Raw genomic sequence first — 24430 nt, 5'->3', positions numbered from 1 at the left:
GTCCCCCCGGACACTGGATCTGATGGGAGAGCAAAATAAAAACGGGCTCCTCTGGGATGATTTCAGCCGTACCCGGGCACGGTGATGCCCCCGCAGCGTGCCGGCTGTGGCGCTCAGCCGCGCTGGGGGCAGGAGGGCAGGGGGCGGGGGCAGGAGGGCTGGGGGCAGGAGGGCAGGGGGCGGGGCAGGGGGCGGGGGCGGGGGGCAGGAGGACAAGGGCCGGGGGCAGGAGGACAAGGGCCGGGGGCAGGAGGGCAGGGGGTGGGGGCGGGCCGCGATTAGCGGTTCGTGGCGGCAGTTGAAAAGGGTGGGGCGGGCCGGCGCGCCGGTAGCGCCGGAAGTAGCGCGGGGCCTGGCGCTGGGGGTGTTGGAGCCGCATCGCCGGCCCAGCCGCTGCTCCGCCGGCAGCCCCCCGGCAGCCCCCCGGCCGCCCCCCGGCCCCCCCGGCCCCCCCGGCGGCGATGGACGCGCGGGCACGCGCGAAGCGCTACGAGAAACTGGCTTTCCTGGGGGAGGGGCAGGTGAGCGGCCGCTGGGGCGTGAGCGGCGGGGCGGGAAGGTGCGTGTGCGGGTCCCGCTCTGCGGCGGGCCGGCGGGCGGCCGTGGTGAGGCCCCTCATGTGCCTGGAGGGGCTGTGGCGGGCGCCCGCGACCCTGGGGCTGCCTGCCGTCGGGCCTGGCCTCGCCTTCCGCAGGCGGCAGCGGTGCCCCGCTGCGAGGCGGGAGGGTGCCGCGGTCGCAGGGCGAGACGGGGGGCGGCTGCGGGGGCGGGTTGCCCCCGCCGGAGGGCAGGCGCCTGGGCCTGAGGGGCTGGGCGCGGGGCCACCGCTGCCGCCGCAGCGTCGGTGCCGCCGGGAGGCCGCGCAGGCAACAGCCCATGCGGCCGGCCTACCCCTCCAGTTACTCGAGCCTCTTTCTCCTTAGTTTGCTACCGTTTTTAAAGCAAGGGACAAGAACAACAACCAAATTGTGGCTATTAAAAAGGTAAGTGTCGCGGATTTTCCATTCTGTGATCAAATGTCTGGTTGCTCTTGACCTCCCTAATGATTTTTTTTACCACGCTAATGGGGTAGTGGGACAATATGTATTTTTTTCTACAGTGTTTTGTTTAAATGATCTGGTTAACCTGTCTTTAATGCTCCCAACTCTCCGCAGTGAGAGACTAGCTTCACTATTACTACACTTCTCAATTTCAGAAGGGTTACCTGGTCTTTAAGTTGAAATTTTGACTATTTCTTAGATTTATTTAAAAAAAACCCCACGTATTTCTAAATTAACACTTTATTATTCATTGATGGTAGCTTTTTTTTTTATGTTACCTCCTGCTGTGTCCCATTTCCTTCAGTCCAGGAATGTTAATCCTGATAAAGTTCTTTAGAACTGATGGTAGTTTTTTGACAACATTTGACAAAAATGACCTTAGATGTGCAACTTACCTGAATACAAATGCTGACAATGTCTGTGTTGTCATAAAGTGTTCCCCTTCACACTATCTGGAAAGATTGCAGGAACTTTTTGTGATAAAAATAGGTGATTAGCTGTGCCTTGTGAGGGATGAAGAATGCACATTACAGTGTTTTGGTGGGGTAAAGAGCCTACTTTACTAGCCAAGCGGAGCCATATCTATAGTAAGTAAACTTGTTCGATACACTAATCCCTTTTAGCATTTTATTTCCTTTCCTGTATGGTTGCTACTAGCAGCAGCTGTTGTGAAAGCATTCTTGTTTTTCACAGAATGGTTAGGGTTGGATGGGGCCTCTGGTGATCATCTAGTCCAACCAGCTGCTAAAATTGGTTCTCCTAGAGCAGGTTGCACAAAATCACACCCAGGCAGGTTTTGAATGTCCCAGAGTCTGAAGGATACTCTGCAACCTCTCTGGGCAGCCTGTTCCAGTGCTCGCTCACCCTCACAGTAAAGAAGTTCTTCCTTATATTTAGATGGAACTTCCTGTGTTGCAGTTTGTGCCCGTTGCCCCTTGTCCTGTTGCTGGGCTCTACTGAAAAGAGCCTGGCCCCAGCCTCTTGACACTCACCCTTAAGATACTTGGAAAGATCCAATTTTCTCCAGGCTAAACAGGCCCAACTCCCCCAGCCTTTCCTCAGAAGGGAGGTGCTCCAGCCACCTCACCATCTCTGTGGCCCTTGCTGGACCCTCTCCAGTAGTTCCCTGTCTCTCTTGAACTGGGAAGCCCACCACCAGCCTCACCAGGGCAGAGCAGAGGGGGAGGATCACCTCCCCGGACCTGCTGGCCACGCTCCTCCTGATCCCCCCAGGATCCCACTGGCCACCTTGGCCACCAGGGCACACTGCTGGCTCATGGGCACCTTGCTGTGCTCCAGCACTCCCAGGTCCTTCTCCGCAGAGCTGCCTTCCAGCAGGTCAGCCCCAGTCTGTGCGGGTGCGTGGGGTTGTCCCTCCCCAGGTGCAGGACCCTACACTTGCCTCTGCTGAACTTCATCAGGTTCCTCTCTGCCCAATTCTCTGGCCTGTCCAGGTCTCGCTGAATGGCAGCGCAGCCTGCTGGGGTATCAGCCCCTGCTCCCAGCTCTGTATCATCAGCAACTTGCTGAGGGGGCACTGTCCCTTCATCCAGCTCATTTATGAGTAATGAGTTGAACAGAACTGGTCCCAGTACTGACCCAGGGGGAACACTGCTGGCTACAGGCCTCCGGCCAGACTCTGATCTCAACCCCCTGTGCTCTGCCATTCAGGCTTCTCAGTCCATCTCACTGCCTGCTCATCTAACCCACACTTCCTAAGCTTACCCATGAAGCTGTGCTGAGGTCAAGGTAGACAACACCCACTGCCCTTGCCTACCCAGCCCAGTCATTCCATCATAGAAGGCTATTAGGTTGGACAGGCACAGTTTCCTTTTGGTGAACCCACACTGACTGTTCCTGATGACCTTCTTTTCCTACACGTGCTTTGAGATGGCCTCCAGCGTGAGCTGTTCCCATCACCTTTCGAGGGATGGGGGTGAGGCTGACTGACCTGTAGTTTCCTGGGTCCTCCATCTCGCCCTTCTTGAAGACAGGAGCGACACTGGCTTTCCCCCAGCCCTCAGGTACCTCTCCTGTCTTCCATGACCTTTCAAAGATGATGGAGAGGGGCTTGGCATTAACATCTGCCAGCTCCCTTAGTGCTCAGGGGTGCATCCCATGGGGGCCCATGGATCTGTGGGTGTCAGGTTTGCTTAAGTGATCTCTGACATAGTCCTTTGACCAAGGGGAAGTCTTTCTTTCTCCGACTCCTTCTCCTGCCTCCAGGGTCTGGGATTCCTGAGGGCCGGCCTTGGCAGTGAAGACTGAAGCAAAGAAGACATTCAGTAACTGCCTTCTGTCTGTCCTTTGTCACCAGGGAACCCACCTCATTCAGCAGCGGGCGCATATTTTCCCTAGTCATCCTTTTCCTGCTGATGTGCTTGAAGAAGCCCTTCTTGTTGTCCTTGCTCTGCGCCACTCCCCCACCCCAATTTAATTCCAAATGGACCTTAGCCTTCCTCATTGCCTCCCTGCATGTTCCGACAGCATTCCTAGTTCCTGCCCACTGGCCTGTCCCTTTCTCCACATTCTGTAAACTTCCTTCTTCTGTTTGAGTTTTGCCAGAAGCTCCTTGCTCATCTAGGCAGGTCTTCTGCCCACTTTGCTTGATTTCTTACTCATAGGGGTGCACCAGTCAAGTTTGGAGGAAGTAATGCTTGAATATTAATCGGCTGTCTTGGACCCCCCTACCTTCTAGGACTCTAATCCATGGGATTCCTCCGAGTAGGTCCTTGAAGAGGCCGAAGTTAGCTCTCCTGAAGTCCAAGATTGCAATCCTACTTCTTGTCCTGCATCCTCCATGCAGGACCCTGAACACCACCATCTTGTCGTCACTGCATCCAAGGCCACCCTCAACCTCCGCATCCCCAACCAGTCCTCCTTTCTTTGTGTGTACAAGGTCTAGGAGCACGCCTTGCATCGTTTGCTCCTGCACCACTTGTGTCAAACAGTTATCATCAGCGTACTGCAGGAACCTCCTGAACTATGCGTGCCTAGCTGTGTTGTCTTCCGAGCAGATACTGGGGTGGGTAAAGTCCCCCATGAGAACCAGGGCCTGTGATCATGAGGCTACCCTCAATTTTCTGTAGAGGGCCTCATCAGCTTCCTCTTCCTGATCAGGTGGCCTGTAGCAGACACCCACAACAGTGTCACCCGCATTGGCCTGCCCCTTAATCATTATGCATAAGCGCTTGACTCCTTCTGCATCCACCCCTAGGGAGAGCTCAATACATTCCAGTTGCTTCCTCACATAAAGAGCAACTCAACCACCTCTCCTTGCTGGCCTGTCTTTCCGATAAAGTACATAGCCATTCATGACAGCATTCCGCTCGTGGGAGCTATGCCACCATGTCACTGTAATTGCCATGAGATCGTGGCCCTGCAGCCACGTACAGATTCTTCCCATTTATTCCCCATGTTGCGGGAATTGGTGTGCAGGCATTTGAGAGGTAATGGAGCACATGGGTTTCACAGCAGGCGTGCAGGTGGGTCCACCATAGCCACACACACCCTTGAGGCTGCTGGCCTTCTGATACTCATCTGTGGAGGCAGTTAAGGAACATACATCACTGCTGTGGTTGGCCTGGCTTATTCCCTTGTTGGATGCAACTCTATGAGCATTGCTGCTTTGGACCCCTGCCCCCGAGTCGTTCAATTTACAGCCTGCCTCACCAGGCTGGCCAGCCTGTTGCCAAAGATTCCCTTGCCTTTTCTAGACAGATGGATCCCGTCCCTCCCTAACAGACTGCAGTCAAAGAATGTTCCGTTGTCACAGAAGCCAAACCCCTCACAATGGCACCAGCCATGAAGCCAGAAGTTGATGTGCATTATGTGTCTGTTTCTGGCTGCACCCTTTCCTCTTACTGGTAAAATGGAAGAAAAAGCAGCTTGTGCACCAGAATATTTTATCAGAATATTTTCTTAATTTTTATCACCTGGAAAAATCAATGGTGCAATTCTGGACCTGAAAATTCCAGGGCAATAGATGATTGAGACCGAAGGAGTTTCAGCCAGCCCATGTTTACAGAGTACGTTAATTTTACTAGAATTGTAAGACAACTGTAATTAACGTTGCCCTTGTTTCTCCCTGAGAAGCTTGTTAGTGGCGTAACAGTGGCTACAAAGCAATTTATACTGCCAGTTTGCATTATGTCTGTTTTCAGCACCAAACAGACTTACTTTAAGCTTTTATAAAAACTAATGCTGTAGAGACAATTTTTTTTTAAAAGGGGGAAAAAAACCAACAAAGAAACCTCCAGCCCTAACTAGTGAAGTGTTTCATGGTACTGAAACTCATTCTGTCTTGGAAGGGTAATAGTAAAGAATATATCCCATACTGTTGGGGCAGATGGCTTAACCTCATATAATATGAAACATTTCTTTTCAGATTAAACTGGGACACAGATCAGAAGCTAAAGATGGTGAGTTTTATAACAAATTCATGCTGCAGAATTGTGCTTCATTTGTTTTGGTTTTGTAAATGGGATCGTTAATTTCCCACACCATAATTTGGCTGAGGAAAATGAGTTAAACTCTCAATGTAGGGCTTAGGGGAGAAATACTTCCCAAACCGCAGGGACAGAAAAAAGCAGCAGAGCTATCTGGATGCGTGGTATGTGTCTAAATATGAGTATATAACCACTTAGCTTCTTAATTTCAGTGTGGTACAAACGTGAATATAACACAGAATAATCATCTTCACAGCATGGAGTTCAGAATAAATTTTTGTATTGGTGTATCTCTGTGCCTTAAATATTTAAGGCAGGTGAAAGTATTTATCTCTGTCTTTAGATATTTCCTTTGTTCTATTTTTGTTACTTATTCAGAGACAAAAGTTGATAAAAACAAGGTCTTCCTTGTCTTTTGATCATGTGCTCTGACTAGTCACGTTCCTTTCAGCATGGATATTGCAATAACCCTGGTCTTCTCTTACAGCTAGAATTTTTGTATGTGTGTAGGTTGCCATCATTTAGAGGTCCTGCACGAGGTTACCAATCTTTTCTCTCAACATTTCAATTCCATTCTAAGGGAAGACATTTTGAAACAGAAACTAGAAGTCATCCCAGAGTCTCACAGCTGAGTTGTGATCCACCTGGCTTTCAGTGACTAATGTTCTTTAAGGACAATCATTACTTTGGCCTATACAATGTCTAGCTATAGTTCAAAGATGTTACTAAAAGTAATGGTCATATCTGGTTTCCCTGTGTTATCTGGTAACCTGGCATACTTTTTTTTTCAATCTAAGGCTTTGCCCACCCAAAAGCAGCCATTGTCATCTTGATTCCAAAATAAGGAAATTAAAGTAGGCAAAGCAGAGGTGTAAGGTAATCCATGTAGCTTTGCTTAAAACTTTGCTAGAGTCTTACATGTTGAATTGGATCCCAGGTTTTGGGAGAACACTTTTTTTCAGCTCATGCATAGCTGAATCTTCCTGTACAACATAACACAGGAGCGTTTGCTTGCCAGTCAGTTTTCATGCAAGCCATACATATCAGCATTTTTGAAGGATGAATTGTTACCCTGAAGGAATCATTGTTTGGTGTGGTACAGGGTACAGTTGGTGTGACTGCCAAAGTGCACCATTACTGCCCATTACCCCTTGGTTTTTCCTTTATGAAATCCGGCTATTAAGGATTCAAGCAAGGATGAGCAGGTTTTGGCCACCGTACCTTTTATGCCACAGCATGAATGTAGAAAAATATGTGTCTTGCCTTATTGACTGATGCTACGTTAAAACAAAAAAAGAGATATATTCATGAGGTTTGTGACTGTGCCTCCCTCTGGAGGTGAGACACATGGAAGAACTGATGTGTGCAAGATGTAACTTATAAAACCAAAGCTTACAATACCCTGAAAGTGTTGTGTTTTTTCCTAGGCTTCTGCTAGAGCTTTCCTTTTTTGCCAGCAGGGGTCCGTTTTGCCTCATAATCTAAATCAGATTAATGTGGTGCAGAATATATTTGCTGTGCAAGAAAGTCTATGTCCACTTCTGTTCTGCAGCAATCCACTTATCTGTTGCAATGTACTTGCCATTTTGTAAACTGTTGAGTAGTCAGAAAGTAGTTTTTAGTTGTAAATCATCAGTGAGTAACAGGATGATAGGTTTCTTTGGAGCTAAATCCAAAGTTTAAAATTTTGTTCTGTCTCTCTTTTCCCCACCCCCACCCCCCAATGTAGGAATCAACAGAACAGCCCTCAGGGAGATAAAATTGTTACAGGAGCTAAGCCATCCAAATATTATTGGTGTAAGTAAAAGGAATGATACTTCTAGAATCAGTCCTCAAATACTTTTGATACAGGTTCAGACTGAAATTTAAAATCAGTTGATTCATGGAGATGCTTTTTTTTTTTTTGAGCTATTTTTTGTAGCGCAAAATGGGCAGTGAAACAACTGTTTCAACAAAACACCAATTTCAGTAGACATGGTAATTTCTTTTGTAATTATCTTGCATTTTATCCTGGAGCTATGTGGGTATTAATCATAGAAATTTAGATTACCTGATTTTACATCTCTCTGATAGACTTACAAATGAGTGCAGCGCTGAGTCCTTCACATGGAACTGGTGACAGCCAGAAGCAGGCTTTCGTAAGCAATGGAAAGTGAGATTCAGGTGGCTTACTAGTGTTTAGTACTGATACCTAAAACCTCTGTTAGAAGGATTAAAAACCTGTATCTTTTCAGTTGTATTTAGGTGGACTTAGAGCTACAGATACCCAGGTGGAGCTAGAGATATTTTAAATTAGTGAATAGTGATAATTTGAAGGTCTGCCATAAATATTGGACCAAATACGGGTTTTCCAGGTATTTAACTTTTTCAGAGTGGAAATATGGGTCTCTTCCAGATTATGAACTTACTTTCAAAGTGGTTGCTTTAGCTGTTAGAGAATGTACAGAGAAAGACAATTAAAATGGCAAAGGGATGGAGCATCTTTGTTGTGAAAAAGTCTGGGATTCCTTACTCTGGAGACAAGGCTGGGAATGGGGAGGTCTACAGAACTGAGGTAGTAGGTAAAGTGCATGCAGAACAGATACTTGCAAAACTCCAAAGTACTGGAAATAAGAGACGCATTTAAAACATGTTTACTTCGGGGGGTATGGAAATTGTACTACTTGACACAGTGTGTAGAGAATTTTTTTGAATGTGTTGTCACAGGCATTGTAGAAGCAGACAGCAACAGCAGTTCAAAAAGGAATTAGACAAATCTATGATCCGCAAGTCCAGAATCGGGTACTAAAGGCAACAGACAACTCCGCTTAACAGTCCTCATAAAACTGTTGTGGATGTTGGAAGTGTAAGAGGCAAGAATGAGAAAAACTGGCCGAGCCTGTAGGCTCACCTGCATAGTATCTCCTGTTACCATGGTTTCTGCAGAACATGAGCACAGTCACTGCTGTTATGAACTATGCAAATGACTGTCTTGCAACTGGGTAATTCACATGGTCGTCATACTGAGACTGTAAGGAATGAGCAACACTATGGAGAGCATACCTTCCTGATCTTGAAGGTAGAATACCAGGCTAGATGATCTGTTATGTTTAATTATTATCACGCTTGTGTTATCTCAGATTAAAAGCTGATTCTGTCATTACACAGCTGTTTGAATATTTCCCAAAGAGTTTTATTTATCATACAAAACTTGCTACAAAGATGAATGCATGCCTAAGAGTATATTTACAGGGAGGTTAATAAGCCTAACACTTAGAATTTCTGAAGTCTGCATGCTTACAGGAAGGACATACACAGAGATCCATGGCCAAAACTTGGTCTGAGCATCAAGAAAGGGTAGCAGTTTTATAGAACAGCAAAGTCTGGGGAGAGGACAAAGTGTTTTTATTACATTAGATTATCATGTTAGCTACCACAGATAAAGTTAATTCTTTTTTTTTCTTTTCTACCTCCAGGAAGGAAGGGCAGTTGTGCAAAATGTTCTTACCTACTTAATGAGGTGGGGTTTTTTAGAGACTAAGTTAAAAAGCTAAAATGAGTAAGAATTTTTATATTGCAAGTTGAAAAACTTCAAACAAGTTCAGCAAGCTAAAAATCCACATGCAGACTACAATGGTTGCAGAATTTTAGAAAACTGGAAGTATGACGGTATGCTTCAACATAATGTGTTTTGATTTACAGCTCCTAGATGCGTTTGGACACAAGTCCAATATTAGTTTGGTCTTTGATTTTATGGAAACGGATCTAGAGGTAAGGTTTTATTTCAGTGTCTTCAAGTGTTTTTTTTTGAACATCTTATTTTACAAGGCTTTTATTTGCCTATGTTAAAAAGGTGACTTACATTATGTGAGTTGATTAAGCTCATGTCCTAAAAGTAGTTTGAATAATTTGACAATTTTTATGAGTTCTCCACTGATAATGCTTTTACTTTTAAATATTTGTCAGCATGGTCTTCAAGTAACAGATTATGTTTAGTATGTTAGTTTTCTGGAACTCCAGTGTAGAACCTCAGTCACAGATCAGCATCTCAGAGTGCAGTTGCTAAGCATGGTATTGTCAAACAAATTCAAGTGCAATACTAAAGTATATCAAGTGATAAGCTGGTACTGAAATCACATGCACCTGAACCATTCTTTTAAATGTAACAGTGCTAGGTACTTGCATATGACCATCTTACAGTCTTGGAGAATGAAACATCTGTAAGTCAGTTGATCTGACTTAAGTTTGCGGAATTCTTTATGAGAAATTTTGATGCAAGGTACTTGAGTTTGGAAGACTGTCCTAGATGGCAGTTCATGTCAGATCTGTGTAAGCACATGTTATACCTACTCTGGACTGAAATTAATGGGGTTGTTAAGCTAGCTCATTATACATACGCTGTTAAGAACTGGGGCTAGCATTTAAAGTATTAAAAGAAAATGTTGACAGGCTTGCTGAAACCTAGATAAACACAAGATTGAAAAGGTTAGATCATTTTTTTGTTAATGGAAGTTGAAGTCATGAGTAGACTTTAGAGGATTCATTCTGTTTAACCAGTAACTGTGCAACATTTAGAGCTGAAGAAGATATGATGTATGGAGAGGAATTAAATACTCTTGTACTACATAAGGCTGTGGTATGCAGAGCATTTATCTGTATTGTATCACTCAAGCCACCATGTGGGACTGCAGCCTGTTGGATGTGTGCTACACACATTAAATTTTAGGTAGCTTTAGACAGCTATTTTTTAGGTCTCAAACAAATTTTAGGAAAGGGTATTACTGAACTGAACAGTCATATGAAGCAAATTTTGGGGAGTAGTATAGAAAATACTTTCAAACAAGGTGTTTACATATAATCTTAATGTTAAGAGTCAAAGAATGTAGAAAACTTTTAAGTAGATTTGTTAACATATAGCAAAGTGGCCATACCTCCTGCTCTTCGGAAATAGAAAAGGAAACCATTGCTTTTACAAAGGTTAGATGCTTAGGTTGCTCAGAGAAAGAATCAGTAAGTGGGAATGTAATTTCAAGTTTACAGACACATTTATCATTTTTATGTAGTAGTCTTTGTCATGTGTTTGAGTGTCAACCTGGAACTGAGATAGCCTACGTGAACTTTGCATAACTAGCAAATGAGAAAATGAGTGGGAAACAAGAGTTTATTATTCTATCTGGACTACTCATTTCAGTTTCTGATCTCCAGAATAGACCTGTTTTTCTGGGAAAAGGGTGAGAACAGTAGAGAATATGTGACTGCCAATTTGAACTTTGTCTTAAAGAATTAAATAAGTTTTCAGCTGAAATAATGGAAGTCTATCAATCTAACATTTTACAGGTTATTATAAAGGATACTAGCATTGTGTTGACACAATCTCACATCAAGGCGTATATGCTGATGACACTTCAAGGGTTAGAATATTTACATCAGCATTGGATTCTGCACAGGGTAAGCATGTACTAAATTGACAGCCTTTATGCTATAACAAAAGTCATATTCGATAGAGTTTGAGTTTAAAGTCTAAGGAAGATAGTTTTGAAGTTCAGACATTCTTAGTCCGTAAGCATTCATGCTAGCTGTTTTGGAGAGACAGTAACAGTACCAGAAATGTTAAGAATTACTGATGTGGTTATCATTTAGATATTTATATAAAAGTGTCTCAGGTTACATGTGACTTGGATTAGTACTGTGAACTGCCTCTGGCTGGGATGGATTTAACTTTCTTCACAACAGCCCGTATGGTGCTGCATTTTGAATTGGTGCCTAAACCAGTTTTGACAACACACCAGTGTGTTGGCCATTGCTGAACAGTGCTTGGGCACCATCAAGGCTTTCTCTTTTTGCACTCCACTCTGCACCTGCCCCGGTGAGTGGGCTGGGGTGGGCAAGAAGTGGGGAGGGGAAACAGCTGGGACAGCCGACCCAAGCTGGCCAGAGGGATATTGCGAGCCATGTGACACCATGCTCAGCAGTAAAAGCCGGGGAGGGGGGGAAATTTGGGCTTCCAGGGTGGCTCTAGGGACTTGTCTGGGTATTGGTCTGCGTGGAAGGAGTGAATGATTTCCATTGCATTGCTTGTTTGTTTGGGTTTTTCCTCTTTCCTTCACCTGTTAAACTGCCTTTATATAAATGCCTATATATTTATTACATATTCCTGCTTTTGTTGCTGCTTTTCTCCCTCCTGTCCTCCTGAGGGTAGGAGGATGGGATGAGAATGGAGTGAGCAAATGTCTGTGTCCGTGCTTCTTTGCTGGCCAGAGGTCAACACTGTCAATACTGATACTGTATTAAACTGTATCACTTCCATTATTTCTGCAGTCATCTGAAACTTTTGCAAGGTCTTATTTCATATGGTAGCTTACTCAGTTAAATCAGCACTGCTGTTCCTGCAGCAAAGCTAAAAACCTGTAAGGAGATAGGTTTGTTTTAAACTCAGCAGCTTAAATATTATAATATTCAAATGGGTGTGTTTCACGCATTTTCACATATAATGATATACTTTATTTCCTTGGTTTTATCGTTTGGGGTGGTGGTGGGTAGGTTTGTAGGGAGCTTTCTTGGTTTGGGTGTTTTTTAGGATTTTCCTCACAATGTAGGCTTAAGGTAGAATCAAAAGCCTGCATTTTAGAATACTGTATGACACGCCTGCCAGGAGGTTCATTATATGTCTGTTTTTATCAGCACTGGCAAAACTAATTCTTTACTTTCTGAACTGACAGGATCTTAAACCAAATAATTTGTTGTTAGATGAAAACGGCATTTTAAAACTTGCTGACTTCGGCTTGGCAAAATCTTTTGGAAGTCCCAACAGAGTTTATACACATCAGGTAGTAACAAGGTAAGATATTGTGTTTTGTTCCTTACATAGTGATTGTGTAGCTGTTTTGCAGTGTCTTTTGAAACATGTCATGTCAAATCAACATGTTCAAAGTTTGACATCTAGCTCATTTGATAGACCTGTAATGGCAAGAACCTCATAAAGGAAACATGAGAAAGCATTGTTTGGCAAAGTCTCCACAAGAGCTGTTAGAATATGCATCCATAGCTGTTGTTCTGGGGTATGACACTCTTTTGAAACGCCTGGAAATAATATGTATCTGCCTGGCTTTCAGAACAAGACAACTGTTACTTTCTGTTAATCATGAGAGGTAGAATCTTTTTTCTTGTAGCTAACCAGATTACCTATTATGAGACAAAAGCCTGGAACAATTGATTAATAAATATTATTTATGGCATGCTTATTTAAAGTATGCTTTAAAAAGCAGGACTGCAAAATACACAAGGTATTTCCTTTTATCTGCTGTAATGGTAAAACTATTCGGGCAAAGCTGGTTTTTTTTAACACCTTTACTCAAAAGGCAGAAATGCTACAGTAGTTTGAAATGCAGCAGTTGTCAGATCACTACGTTAAACTTGCTAGTTTTTAGGCAGTGGAAGTAGCTGTTTTAAACAACTACTGTCAAGGTCCATTTTGCATAAGACTAGTTTCTATACTTAGGTCTTTTGGTATGGAGATTTTTGGAAGCTGGAAGGAATTCTGTCTGTCTTTAATTTCTGCAACATAAAGTTTAAAGAAAATTTTGGTTTATAACATGCAAACCTGCCTGTTAAATATTTTTTTCCTTTGCACGTCTTCGGTTCTGTTAATCAGCTCAGTTGAAACTGCAGTTAGTTTGTGGTTATATATGAACCTATGGTGAGGAATACATAATTTTTATCAATCTTTCTTAAATGAAGGGTAGAATACAGCTCTTCAGTGTCTGAAAAATACAAGGAGGACACTGCTCTTGCCTGTGTAGTTCTTGCATTGCTACAATGTATAACATTTGACATGAGAAAACCCAGGTGATTTTCCCAAAATGTGTTTTATTTTCAGGTGGTACCGAGCCCCAGAACTATTGTTTGGTGCCAAAATGTATGGTGTTGGTGTTGATATGTGGGCTGTTGGTTGTATTTTAGCTGAATTGCTCCTCAGGGTAAGTCTTCAAATGTAAGCATTTTGTATTTGCTTTTCAGTGCTTTACAGCTTTGTCTGCAGACTTCCTCTCTCCTGTTAACAGCAGCAGGTGAAGGCAATTAAGCTATTTAGGAAAGGAAGAAGATGTGGGTGGAAAAAGCTTCCAAAAGCTTGCTAACTGTAAGGAAAGTGAAGGTTTGGAACAGGCAGAGGTTCCATAAGCGTCACAATCATTGGTAATCAGCTGGGTAAAAAAATTGCAACAAACTGTCACAGTCTTGCCTTGGGGTAGGTTGAGTATATACATAACTCTTCTAGTTTTCTGAGTGTTACCCTTTCGCACAACCTTCCATTAGATTTAATTTGCTACCCTTCTACAAGTGTGACGTCCTAGATACGTATATACTCTGTCCCTTTTACATTGTTCCTCAATAACTGTAAATAATTATCAACAGTGCCTTAATTGTGAGTTTATTTGTAATGAGCAGAAGGCTGATGTTTTTCGAAGCTGTGATTAGTTGACAATATTGGAATGAAGCTGAAGGTTAACAGGTACTCAGATGTAATGTCCTTATGTATGTTTTCCTGAAGTGGACCATTTATTATGCAGCTTTTTGGAGAGGACATGAAAGTGTGAGGTGGGGAGTGGGGGGCACGGGCACAGGAATAGCTGAAAGCATGAAGTAGCCTGCAGTAAATTTTGTCTTCCATGAGTAAGTGGCTTCCTCTTGGTTTTTGCACTGTACTTTAAATGTTTGTGTTGCTCTGTCATGAGCTAGCTTGGGGAATTGGTCTGTGAAAACACCTTGAAAGAAATCTTTTGCCTTGGTTTATCACACAAATAGGTGTTCTGGTACAGTTTGATTGACAGTTTAGAAATTGAAATGTACAGTGGCTGTTTAAGCAGCACTAGTCATGTGTACATAAATATGCATTAGACTGGCTAAAGTTGGATAAACTCAAAGGAGGTCCAAAAGCAAATAAGAAATTGTTGAATTCTGTTGATACTTAGGTTTCTCACAAAGCAGAAAATGTGTTACAATTGTTTTATCACTGTGATAGTTTTAAATGTGTCTGTCCTTTTTCTTCCTGATTGTACTGGGTTGAGGGACAATGCAATTTCTGGGAACTTTACAAAAGCAGTTTGTTATGTTCAAGGGGCTTTCATGACACCAAGTTTTAGTACGCCACCTAGTAGGGATGATCATTATGTCCTACATAGTTAAACAATTTTACCTTGGTCACAAATTCCATTTTTTCTTGCATTGTGTGCCTGATTGCGAGCTACAAGTTGAACTGGGCGAATATCCCCTCTTCTGTCTTATGCTTAGTTTAAATGAGATGTGACATTGATTAGGCAGTTTCTATCCTAGTGGGTCACTACTCTCCCTCATGCTGTGATCTCGTGCCATCAATATAACTGCTGCTTGTATAATTCAGTTACAATTCACATAAATGTTTTGAAAATATATAAAAACCTAATTTCAGGGAGCAAAGGATGGAAAGATCACTGGGACCAGCTGACTTCAAACTGGCAACTGAGATGTAAAAATCTTTCCTAAGTTTAATTATTAATGTGGTGGTGGTTTAATCCTATGTTTACCTCTCTGCTGTCAATTTAGTGATATCAAGCCTGGGTTGCAAGAAGCATTCAGAATCTATTTGAACACCACCAGAAAGCCTCAAATATTCAGTGTACCTCTTGTGAGCAGCTGGTATACAAAGATATTTTACCTTGCAACTACGAGGGATAGCTCAAAGCTCCTCTCTAGACTTGATGTTCAGAAATTAATTCAATGAAATGCTGTTGCCTTCTTCCAGGTTCCTTTTTTGCCTGGAGACTCTGATCTTGACCAGCTGACAAGGATATTTGAAACACTAGGCACTCCAACAGAAGAACAGTGGCCTGTGAGTTCCTTTCTTTAATAGGCTGACATTAGTTTTACTTGATACTCTCTATTTTAGCTTTTGAAATTAAATTAAAGGGTATACCAGAATGGTTGAGTAGATTTTTCAGAAGGCAGCTGCCTGATCTCACGAAGTGGAGGATAAACAACTGAGGTCTATAGTTTCTTTTGACAAATCCGGTCAACATGGCAGTGTTGTTAGCATTAAGCAACAGTAATGAAACTTCTTGGTTTCTTTTCTGTGTGTATCCAGTTTCCCATGTCCATTGTTGTAAATTATTGTTGTCACTTAATGTTTTTGAGATGCTTGATTAATTAGTCTGTTTTAACCTGAAAGGCTTTAATCACTTTCAGAAGTAGAAACACTTCATAGGGACTTCAGTTGGCCTAGTTTGGGGTACAGCAAGAAACACCAGACCCAACAGCTTTAGGGATAAACGGTTTATCTCAGAGTAACAGTACTGTAACAAATATAAACTGGTAGTACACTTATCTCTGAGGTGAGAGTAAATCCAGGCCAGACTTAGTGTCAGGGTGCACAATGACCTACCTAACCATGGTTAGCAGGCAGACTGACAGGAAGCAGGGCATGACTTCTGATGAGTGACCTGGACCAGCTGACAGGCAAGAGGGAGTCCTGAGTTCCCTGATCAGACTGTCCTGTTTTCTAGTTGAGTTGTGGAAACACTGTCTGGACTTGCTAACCAGTTACCACATCCCACCTCTGCTCTCCCTCTGTGCCAGTTCCCTTTGTGAATGGTGCTCGAATGCTACCTTAAGTAGTGCAAAAATACCGAGTGGAGCTATAGCCATAGAAGACAAGTGGTCACCATATGGAGGAGACACGTTATAAGGCAATATTAGTCCCACATTTCCCCTTCTGACTGTGTGGGGGAAAGAGCAGTTGTCTTGCCATGGCAGCATGAGCCCGAGAGTGATGTTGACACTACCCACCTCACCTGGGAGCGTCAGGTGTGGAGAGTAGTCTGGTCATGGAGTGATGAAGGGTTAAATTGAGAAAAGACTTTCAATAAGGTGGTGTGCCAAGAAACCATCAGAACAGTGTGAGACAAAAGCCAAGTAAAAGTCTTCTAATATGACAACTAGAACCAGTAAGAAGCCACTCAAAATAATAACAACTAGGTAAAGAAGTAGAATATTCCATGTCCACCTAACGGTGGGAGGCTATCCTAAAAGGGATTCCTGCCAACTATGTTTGATTTCCTTAGTTTGGGCTTGTTTGTTGGTTTGCTTTTTTAAACCTGGTACCACAGCTATTAAAGTTTGTTGTGCTTGCTTCTTTCCCAGTTTCAGTAGTTGGTGCAAGTCTCCATGTTGCAAAAACCATTCAGTTAGGGAAAGTTCATACTGATAAAGGTGTGGATGATATGGTGGGTTTGGGAAGTGAAGTAGGAGAGGGACTTGGAGATGTGGTAGTGATATTACATTTAAGAGAGCTATCAGGGCATTAGCCAAAGGCGTATGGAGTTCACAGAGTGAGAAAATATAAAAGCCATGCTACAAAAGGGTTAACATAGGTATCCAGCATGATGATTGTTGGTCCGCTGATGTGCTGGTCCCTTAACTGATACAGAGGTATCTCCCATTTGAATTGCTTATGATCCCACAGCTAACTGTGACATTCTGCTCTTGGGTTATAGAGGTATAAGATGGTCTCAAAGGAGGATTCCATACCGGGGATCTGTGGGGTTTCCCCCTACCAGTGTTAAAGTATCCAGGTTCCCTAAGCCAGGTCTTCCCATCTGTCAGTTTGAATACATCCAGTTCGCTACATTTGAAGACTTATTTCAGAGTGTGCTGCAATCTGGGCTAAAGCTTTAACAGTGGATTAACTCCAGTACTCATGCAACCAGTGTGCTACAATGGTGGTTCTACATTCCAGGTTGCAGGTTTGGACTAAGATTTCCTCAGTCTCATCTGCTACTACTGGGCTGCTATCAGCTTATCATGGGTGTCAGTGTCCACTCTCACTTCGACCTCTCTGCAGCAGTAGCATGTGCTCAGTCATTCCATCTAGCCTCAGCCATGGTGGAGTGAGCAGAATGGGATCAACATGACCCACAGCCAATGTGTGCCAATATCTTCCTAAAGAAAGTGGCCTCTAACTTCTGCAGTAAGAATGTGGAAGGAGCATGCTGTCTAAGAGGGAAGGCCACTAAGTGTGCCTAGAAGAACAGCCCAGGGGTCAGACAGCATGGGCAAAGGACTGAATGGCTAAACAAAGGGCCAGGAGTTCTACCCGTTTGAGTAGTACCATGGCAGTTGGCCATAATGATTTGGCAGTCAGTGGTATAGATAGGGGTGTTGTACCCAAACCAGTCATTGCGGCAAAGGATGGCTGAGCCATCAGTAAACCAGGCAGCCTCCTGTGGGATGGTGGAAGGAGGGACTCAAGTAATGGGCAAATCTGAGTGATTGTTGGTAGCTAAAGGAATGGGAAGGGCAAGGTGGGTGAGAATGCAATGGTTGGGGCGTGAAGTTTGGGTTCCCATCAGTGATGACAAGGGATACCAAGAACCCTGTGTTGAGTGGCACTGGATTGAGTTCATCCTTCAGGGAAAGGAATGTTGTGAAGGATGTCGTGAAGCATAGGATGTCAAAACCCAAGTGTAAGGGGATGATCCCGGGGTTTGTCAATGTCAGAAGAGGTAGCAAGTAAAGCATGCTGCTGTTCACAGTATGAGGCTTGTGCACCTTGCTACCCCTTGCTACCAAAATGTTTTGGGGTATCGTCCTTAGAACTTCTTTCCTGGAGCAGTACCCACCAGGGATCGTTTCCACTCTACTGGATCCTGAGTTCAAATCTGCCAGTAATGGTGGTGGATCCTAAATATTGATACTTTTGAATACTTTTTAGGAGAAGGGTTAAGGCCTGTTGATGATTTGTGTTACAGTCCCAAGTGAAATGTTTTTGCAGCAAGGAATACAGAGAATGGACTAGATGACTAAAACCAGGGATGTGGGCATGCTGTAATTTATAAAGTGCCTAAAATCTCTGGAGGTCATGTTTGGAGGAGGTAGTAGGTAAAGGTAAAACACATTGCAAGACTACTTCAGGAATACTTTTGGTACTGGCACAGGAGGAGATTGGTACATTCTGGGCAGGGCCCTGCCATTTACAGGGAGGAACAGAAAGATCCCAGTGGTTTTTCAGGGCTGAAACTAAGAGTGTATTATCTTCTGCAACAGGTGGATCTGTAGGTCTGCCCAGGGTAATGTCATTGGTATACTGCTGGCAGGGGAAATAAGGAGTGGAAGAAATTTCAGCTAAGGTTAAGAGACCATGAGTAAGGGTATGACTATGGTGATTATGTTGAGGTAAATGAATGAAGGTGTACTTCATTTATCTTGTACATTTATCTTGAGGTAAATGAGTGAAGAATGCAAGTCCATTTAAAAGAGTTGGGAAGATAGCAGAACAGGCACAGTAGAAACTTAGTAGCAGGGACGATGGTGGGGGCTGGCTGCTGTACCTGTAAGGCAAGCACCTATTGGCATTGGATGTCCTGAGAGTGGACCCTTTTCAAGTAGTAGACACTACTGTGTCTCACTGGGATATGATAGGTCTTCATCTGCCACAGGGCCTACATATAAAGCATGACCGATAACCAACCTAGCTATGCTCAGTTCTGAATCTGTGAGACTGGCCAGGGAATTGTAAGTGTCCTCAGTCATCTCGGAGTACCTCTCTTTGAGCATAAGCTGTTGATGCCCAGAAGATGGAATCTGTGTTTTCTGGTGGAAACTGTAGCCAGATTCCAGACTCCAAAGTGAGGATCTAGGCTTCTGATTCTGAAATTTGGATGGCATCCCCACCACTCTCCTCATATTTGCAAGTCGGGCTAATCCACAGTAACAGATCTGCGATAGCACTTGCTTAGTTTGGCTACATGTATGTTTGTGAAGGGTCATGTAGAGATACTTGCAGTGCCTCCATTAGCATCCTACTCAGTTTCAATAATTGATGCAACTTGAAGGTCTGGTGGGGCTTCAGGAATTTGATATTTGATATGCCATTGTTTGAATCCAAACTGAACCAATTATTTCCTTCCCAGTAGTCTTGGTCAATATATAAAGCTTTATATATGTTCCTTGCAGAAACTCCCTTTTCTGTAGCTTCCAGCTGCCAGTCCAATTTTTCTTGGGCGGGTGCTGCCACTGGGGGGAACCAGGAGGCACTCTTAATTTCTTAACATGAGCCTGCATGCTTTTAGCGCAGCAGTGGTGACAATCTCCAAAGTAGGCTGAGTATCCTGCTGGGCTTTTTGCAGGGAGACAGCTCATGCTTTGGCTGCGGCCAAATAGTGCTCACTATTTCTGAGACAGTGAGCAAAGGGGAACAGGCAGAGTAACTGCCTCTTCATGGTTAATTCGCTAATACTGGGCTAAACTTCATGTCAGGGTGCACAATGAGCAGGGTGATAGGAAGCAGGGCGTGGCTCCTTTGGACCAGCTGATGGGCACATGGTGTCCAGAACTCCCTGATCAGACTGTCCTCTTCTGTAGTGGAGTTGTGGAAGCACTTGCTGGGCTTGTTAACCAGTTACCGCATCGCACCTCTGATCCCTCTCCGTGCCACTTTTCCTTTGTGGCAATGGTACTTGAATGCGATGGTACACAATCACCAAGTGGAACGATAGCTGTACCGAGAAGAACTGTATGAGACGCTACTAGCCCCACACAATCCTGTTGTTGCTCTGGGATTCTAAGTGAAATGCATGGAGATTTTTGCAGTGACATTTCTGCTTTCTTTGGCGAGGAAGAGGGAAGATATACTTGGAGAAAAGAGAGACTACAAGATTTGCTAGCATGACAGATTATGCATTCGCAAATTAATATGCAAATCTATGCATTTCAAGAATTGAAGTCTTTACTGTCAGGGCTGTAATTGATTGAGCACATTTTCACTTCATTGTTAGTATTTTATTTTGCTTGGATAATCTTACTGAAGTGTGATGACTAGAGGTTTAAAATAATTAAAATCTGTTTAGATAATTGTCTGTTACAAGATCATTTTTATCACAGGATTTGAATACAATGGGATTGATTTCATACCTTCAGGAGAAAAAATGCGATTCATGTGTTATTTTTAACTGATTGGCATATATTTCCTTCCCTCCTCCTACTCCCCAGAAAAAAGTTTCAGTTGTGCATTTCAAAAGTATCTCAAAATGCTCAGGATGATCAGCTAGCTTTGAGGAAGTTGAGACTGCGTGTTATTAACTTGGAGAAAATGCAGACTGGCTGTTTTGTGAATCTTGTCTCTTCCACCATGTCAGTTCACAAAAAAAAAAGTTATACTTCATCTGTCTGTACCCACTCTACTACCACTTTTCCCTTTTGGACTGGTCACCACTAAAGCTAGGGAAAGACAGATCACTTGGAAAGGGCAAGTGTGAGACAACATTTACTAAAAAAACCCAAATATTTATGACCTACTATTCCTACACTACTTTTACTTTGGTGACCAAGTATTAGCAAGGTGTTTTGAAAGATAATTTATATCTGCTAAAAGCCATATGAAATTCCCTTTCTGTGAAAAGTGGAACTTTTTCTAACTTGAAAAACCTGCATTCCATTTTTGGTCTTAATAGGGGATGACAAGTCTTCCGGATTATGTCACATTTAAGTCTTTTCCGGGAATGCCACTTCAACATATCTTCAGTGCAGCTGGTGATGATTTGCTAAGTCTTCTGCAAGGCTTATTCACATTTAATCCTTGCACTAGAGTTACAGCTACTCAGGTATAGTACACTTGCATTATGTCCAAATGTTCATTAACCTACTGTTAATAGCAGATAAATGTGCTTTGAAGCCAGTAATACAGGTTTGAAATGAAACGTCATATAACAGAAATGCTAGCAACGTTATTTCCAGTGTTTTATGGAGAGAACTCTCTAAAAGGCGTGAATAATGCTGACTGATCATCTTCATCCCCAATGTAGAGCAAACGTAGAAAATGAAAAGGTGTATGAGTCATGGCCATCAGACAGCCGTTACATTGACATCCCAAACGCAATCACCTAAAGCTTGAAGCTGAAGTCTTAACATTGCATATCTTATTCCCTGGGTTTGAAAGAAATTCTGTGGTGATTTAAACCAGCATTCTGATCTGAATATCCTTTTCTATTATATTTGGGTGAAACTGATCTCAGTTTTAGTACTACTTGATGGGGAGAAATGAAGGATTTTGAATGAAAATCTTGCAAAATATTCTCGTTCAGAATAATGATTTCTGCTGTGAGGAAGACATAGCAGCTGACAGTTTCAAAACTTTCTATCGCCTTACACTGTGAGCAAAGCATGAAACAGAGCTGTCCCCTTAAGGCCAAGATTCCCTCATTGCTTCTTGGACAAGGCAGATTCCAATCCAGGGAGTTAGTGCATGTGTGTCTTTTTACTAGAGGATCTTTTCAGAGCGCATTCAGGATTTTTTTGGTCACCATATTCAAGAATTTTCAATATAAGATTCCAAATAACTAGTTCTGCTGTACTTCTGACACTTCTGTACTAGCTCGGAAGTATGAAGTCATTTTAGAAGTCATATTGTAGGGTGGTGACTTGAATTTTGAATATATATGATTTTTCTGGTCTTAATGTTTTTGTTGACAATGCCACAGTTTAAGGCAGAAAACAACTTGCACTTACTGTATTGGCTTGATTTATAGCTAGCATTGAATACCATGTAACTGACATTAGTAGGAGTAATGGTTTACCTAAGAGACAGCTTTTCCTCAACTACAGTTTATAGAAGCTGTGGAATTCCTAAAAATTAAAACAGACCATGTCATTCCACTGCATGAAATTAACCCTGCTCATTTGTTTTCAACTTCTGCTCTAATTCAAACTGTGTTTTTCTCACAGTTTGTAGTGTAGAAGCAGCACAGTTAAAGAATTTTGGGGGAAAGACGTGTCTTAAAAGCTAGCAAAACAGCTGGTGTCCAAGGTTTGGATCTGATCAAGCAAGGCTTTGGATACATTCTTACTATGTGGTTTTATTCCTACTTTTTTTTTTGTATCCTCTTGTCTCATCTTTCTGTTAAGAATGTAAACTCTTCAGAGCTAGAAAATTGCTGTTTTGTACAAAATGTCCTGCATTGTGGTCTAGGGTTTTTTAACTAGCACTCAAGCAGTCTAACAAAATAACAGTACACAATTATCTCTTTCCTGACAAATCAAAGTGCTGCAGATACTCATTGAGAACACAAAATCTTGATTGGCCTGAAGGCCATCTTCTGGTATAAAAGTGTCCAAGTAGTTTTGGAGTTCCAATTGCAAGTTCTTATTGCATTATATCCTCTTTATATGTGTTCTGACACTTTACAATAATTACTTGGTTATTTTTTTTGCCATTATCATTAAGGCATTGAAACAGAAGTATTTCAGTAACCGACCAGGACCCACTCCAGGAAATCAGCTGCCAAGACCCAACTGTCCTGCAGAAGCTATAAAGGAAGAACAAAGCAAACTTTCAAATTTAAAAAGAAAAAAAAAAGAAGGAATAGTTCAAGGTAACTTCTGAATCTTTTCACCTGTTTTGAAACAAGAACTACATGCTCAGGGAGAATGTAATTCAGTGGTTGAGAATTTCATTTGACATCCTTATGTGGCATTATACCATCTAAAGTGAAAATCTGAATATTGGTTTGGAAGAACAATCCTACAGTCTTTGTTTAAATGAAATTTGAAGTACAGCATATTTTTATTGCTATTGAAGGTAGAAATGTGCAAAAGTAATTTCAAAATAAGTTGCATCTCCTGAAGTTCTTAGGCTGACCTATGCTTGCATCCAGCACACGACTTTCTCCTTCCCTTAGCCCTGTTGAGGTAGCACTCTGGAACTTAGTAGAATAGACTGAGTGATTAGTGATGTGTACTCTCGTACAAAATGTTGGCACTGGGGTCTAGCTGTCAGAAGAAAAAATTTATGCCATCCACTTAAGTGCTGCTTTTCCATAAGAACAAAACCTTGTAGCCTGTGGGGAGTGTTCCCCAAACTTAGATGTGCAGCAGCTGTACTTCTCAAAAAACAGCCTCTTTATTGTTACGGGAAAACTATCACTGATGGATGACTGCCTGTGGAAAGTATTAAGCATGCACCGTTTCTAGCTATTGCTGCCACTTATTTCTGATCAGTGAGGTATGTGGAGACACTGATGTTATGATAACATCATTGTCCATCTTCTCCACTCTGGCAAACTTATCAAAAGCAGCACGGCTTCCCCAGAACACCAATTCCTAGTCCTATTAACCTGCATTTCTATGGAGCCGTAGGTTTGCAAAACAAGAGTATAAAAGGTACCACACTAAGCTTTTTGCTGACTTGACACAGTATAAAGAATCTATCAAATTACTTTTGCTGCAGCAAACATTAAGCATCTTGGAGTAGATGTATCTCAAGAACGGTATCAAACAAATAGTAAAACCCTGAGGAGGGGGCTGGACCCCTTCAGTAACAATGTGATTTACACTTTCCAGGATTACCAAAAAAATTGATTTTTTGATTGCTGTGGATGAAAATAAGTGAAAATGGCCCGAGTCCCAACCACTGAAAAAAACGCTGTAATAGTTACTGGATGGCTACTTTGTAAGAAATACGTATTTCACATATGAAAATAATATTTTTCTGGACTGGAGATTTAATTAACTTACCTCTCTTTATTTCAAAAAAAAAGTCTTAAATAAACGAGAAGATTCCTTTCTCTGGTTTGCTGTCTTGTTACTTTGACTTGTGCTTTGAGGTAGTAACTGTAAAACTGCTTGCTGGCTACAGATTTACATACAGCACAAAGCTACTTCAAATTAGTGTATCATGCTATCCTGTACAGATGAACACCCTCGGGACAAATAACACCCTTCTCACCTGAAGCCTCAATGTACATGTGATTGTCTGCTAGCCCTATAATGTTGATATGGAGAAATAGTGTGAAATGGGGACACTGGACATCGATTGTGATTGTATATGTCTGCTCAAGGAATGTGGGTATGGTGACTGGTCATGGGTGCGGTGTCTGGTCACATAGCCACACAGCTCTGAGGGGACACCTCTAACAAAGGGGCTATTTATAAAAAGGATGA

The 24430-nt window shown here is 42.6% G+C and overlaps 1 protein-coding gene across 8 annotated transcripts; it reads left to right on the top strand.

Moving 5' to 3' along the window:
• The first annotated feature begins 323 nt into the window (after positions 1-323).
• CDK7 (cyclin dependent kinase 7) lies at positions 324-24059 on the top strand. 8 transcript variants are annotated; one of them, XM_037373453.1, is made up of 13 exons: positions 324-408; positions 440-521; positions 924-983; positions 5428-5461; positions 7218-7285; positions 9170-9238; positions 10805-10915; positions 12187-12305; positions 13344-13443; positions 15246-15332; positions 20947-21096; positions 22716-22863; positions 23831-24059. In XM_037373453.1, exons 2-13 carry the CDS (start codon positions 462-464, stop codon positions 23854-23856), a joined length of 1032 nt encoding a protein of 343 aa, XP_037229350.1. In that variant the 5' UTR covers positions 324-408; positions 440-461; the 3' UTR covers positions 23857-24059. The 8 variants fall into 8 exon arrangements, with proteins under 8 accessions (XP_037229350.1, XP_037229352.1, XP_037229357.1 ...); XM_037373455.1 differs by lacking the exon at positions 924-983 and having other exon boundaries at positions 330-408; XM_037373452.1 differs by having other exon boundaries at positions 355-521.
• Positions 24060-24430: the final 371 nt, after the last annotated feature.

Source organism: Falco rusticolus, chromosome Z (assembly GCF_015220075.1).
Source record: "Falco rusticolus isolate bFalRus1 chromosome Z, bFalRus1.pri, whole genome shotgun sequence".
In the NCBI taxonomy this organism is placed as follows: Eukaryota; Metazoa; Chordata; class Aves; order Falconiformes; family Falconidae; genus Falco; species Falco rusticolus.
The sequence above is the reverse complement of the archived record's forward strand: the minus strand, read 5'-3'. Positions and strand labels throughout refer to the sequence as shown.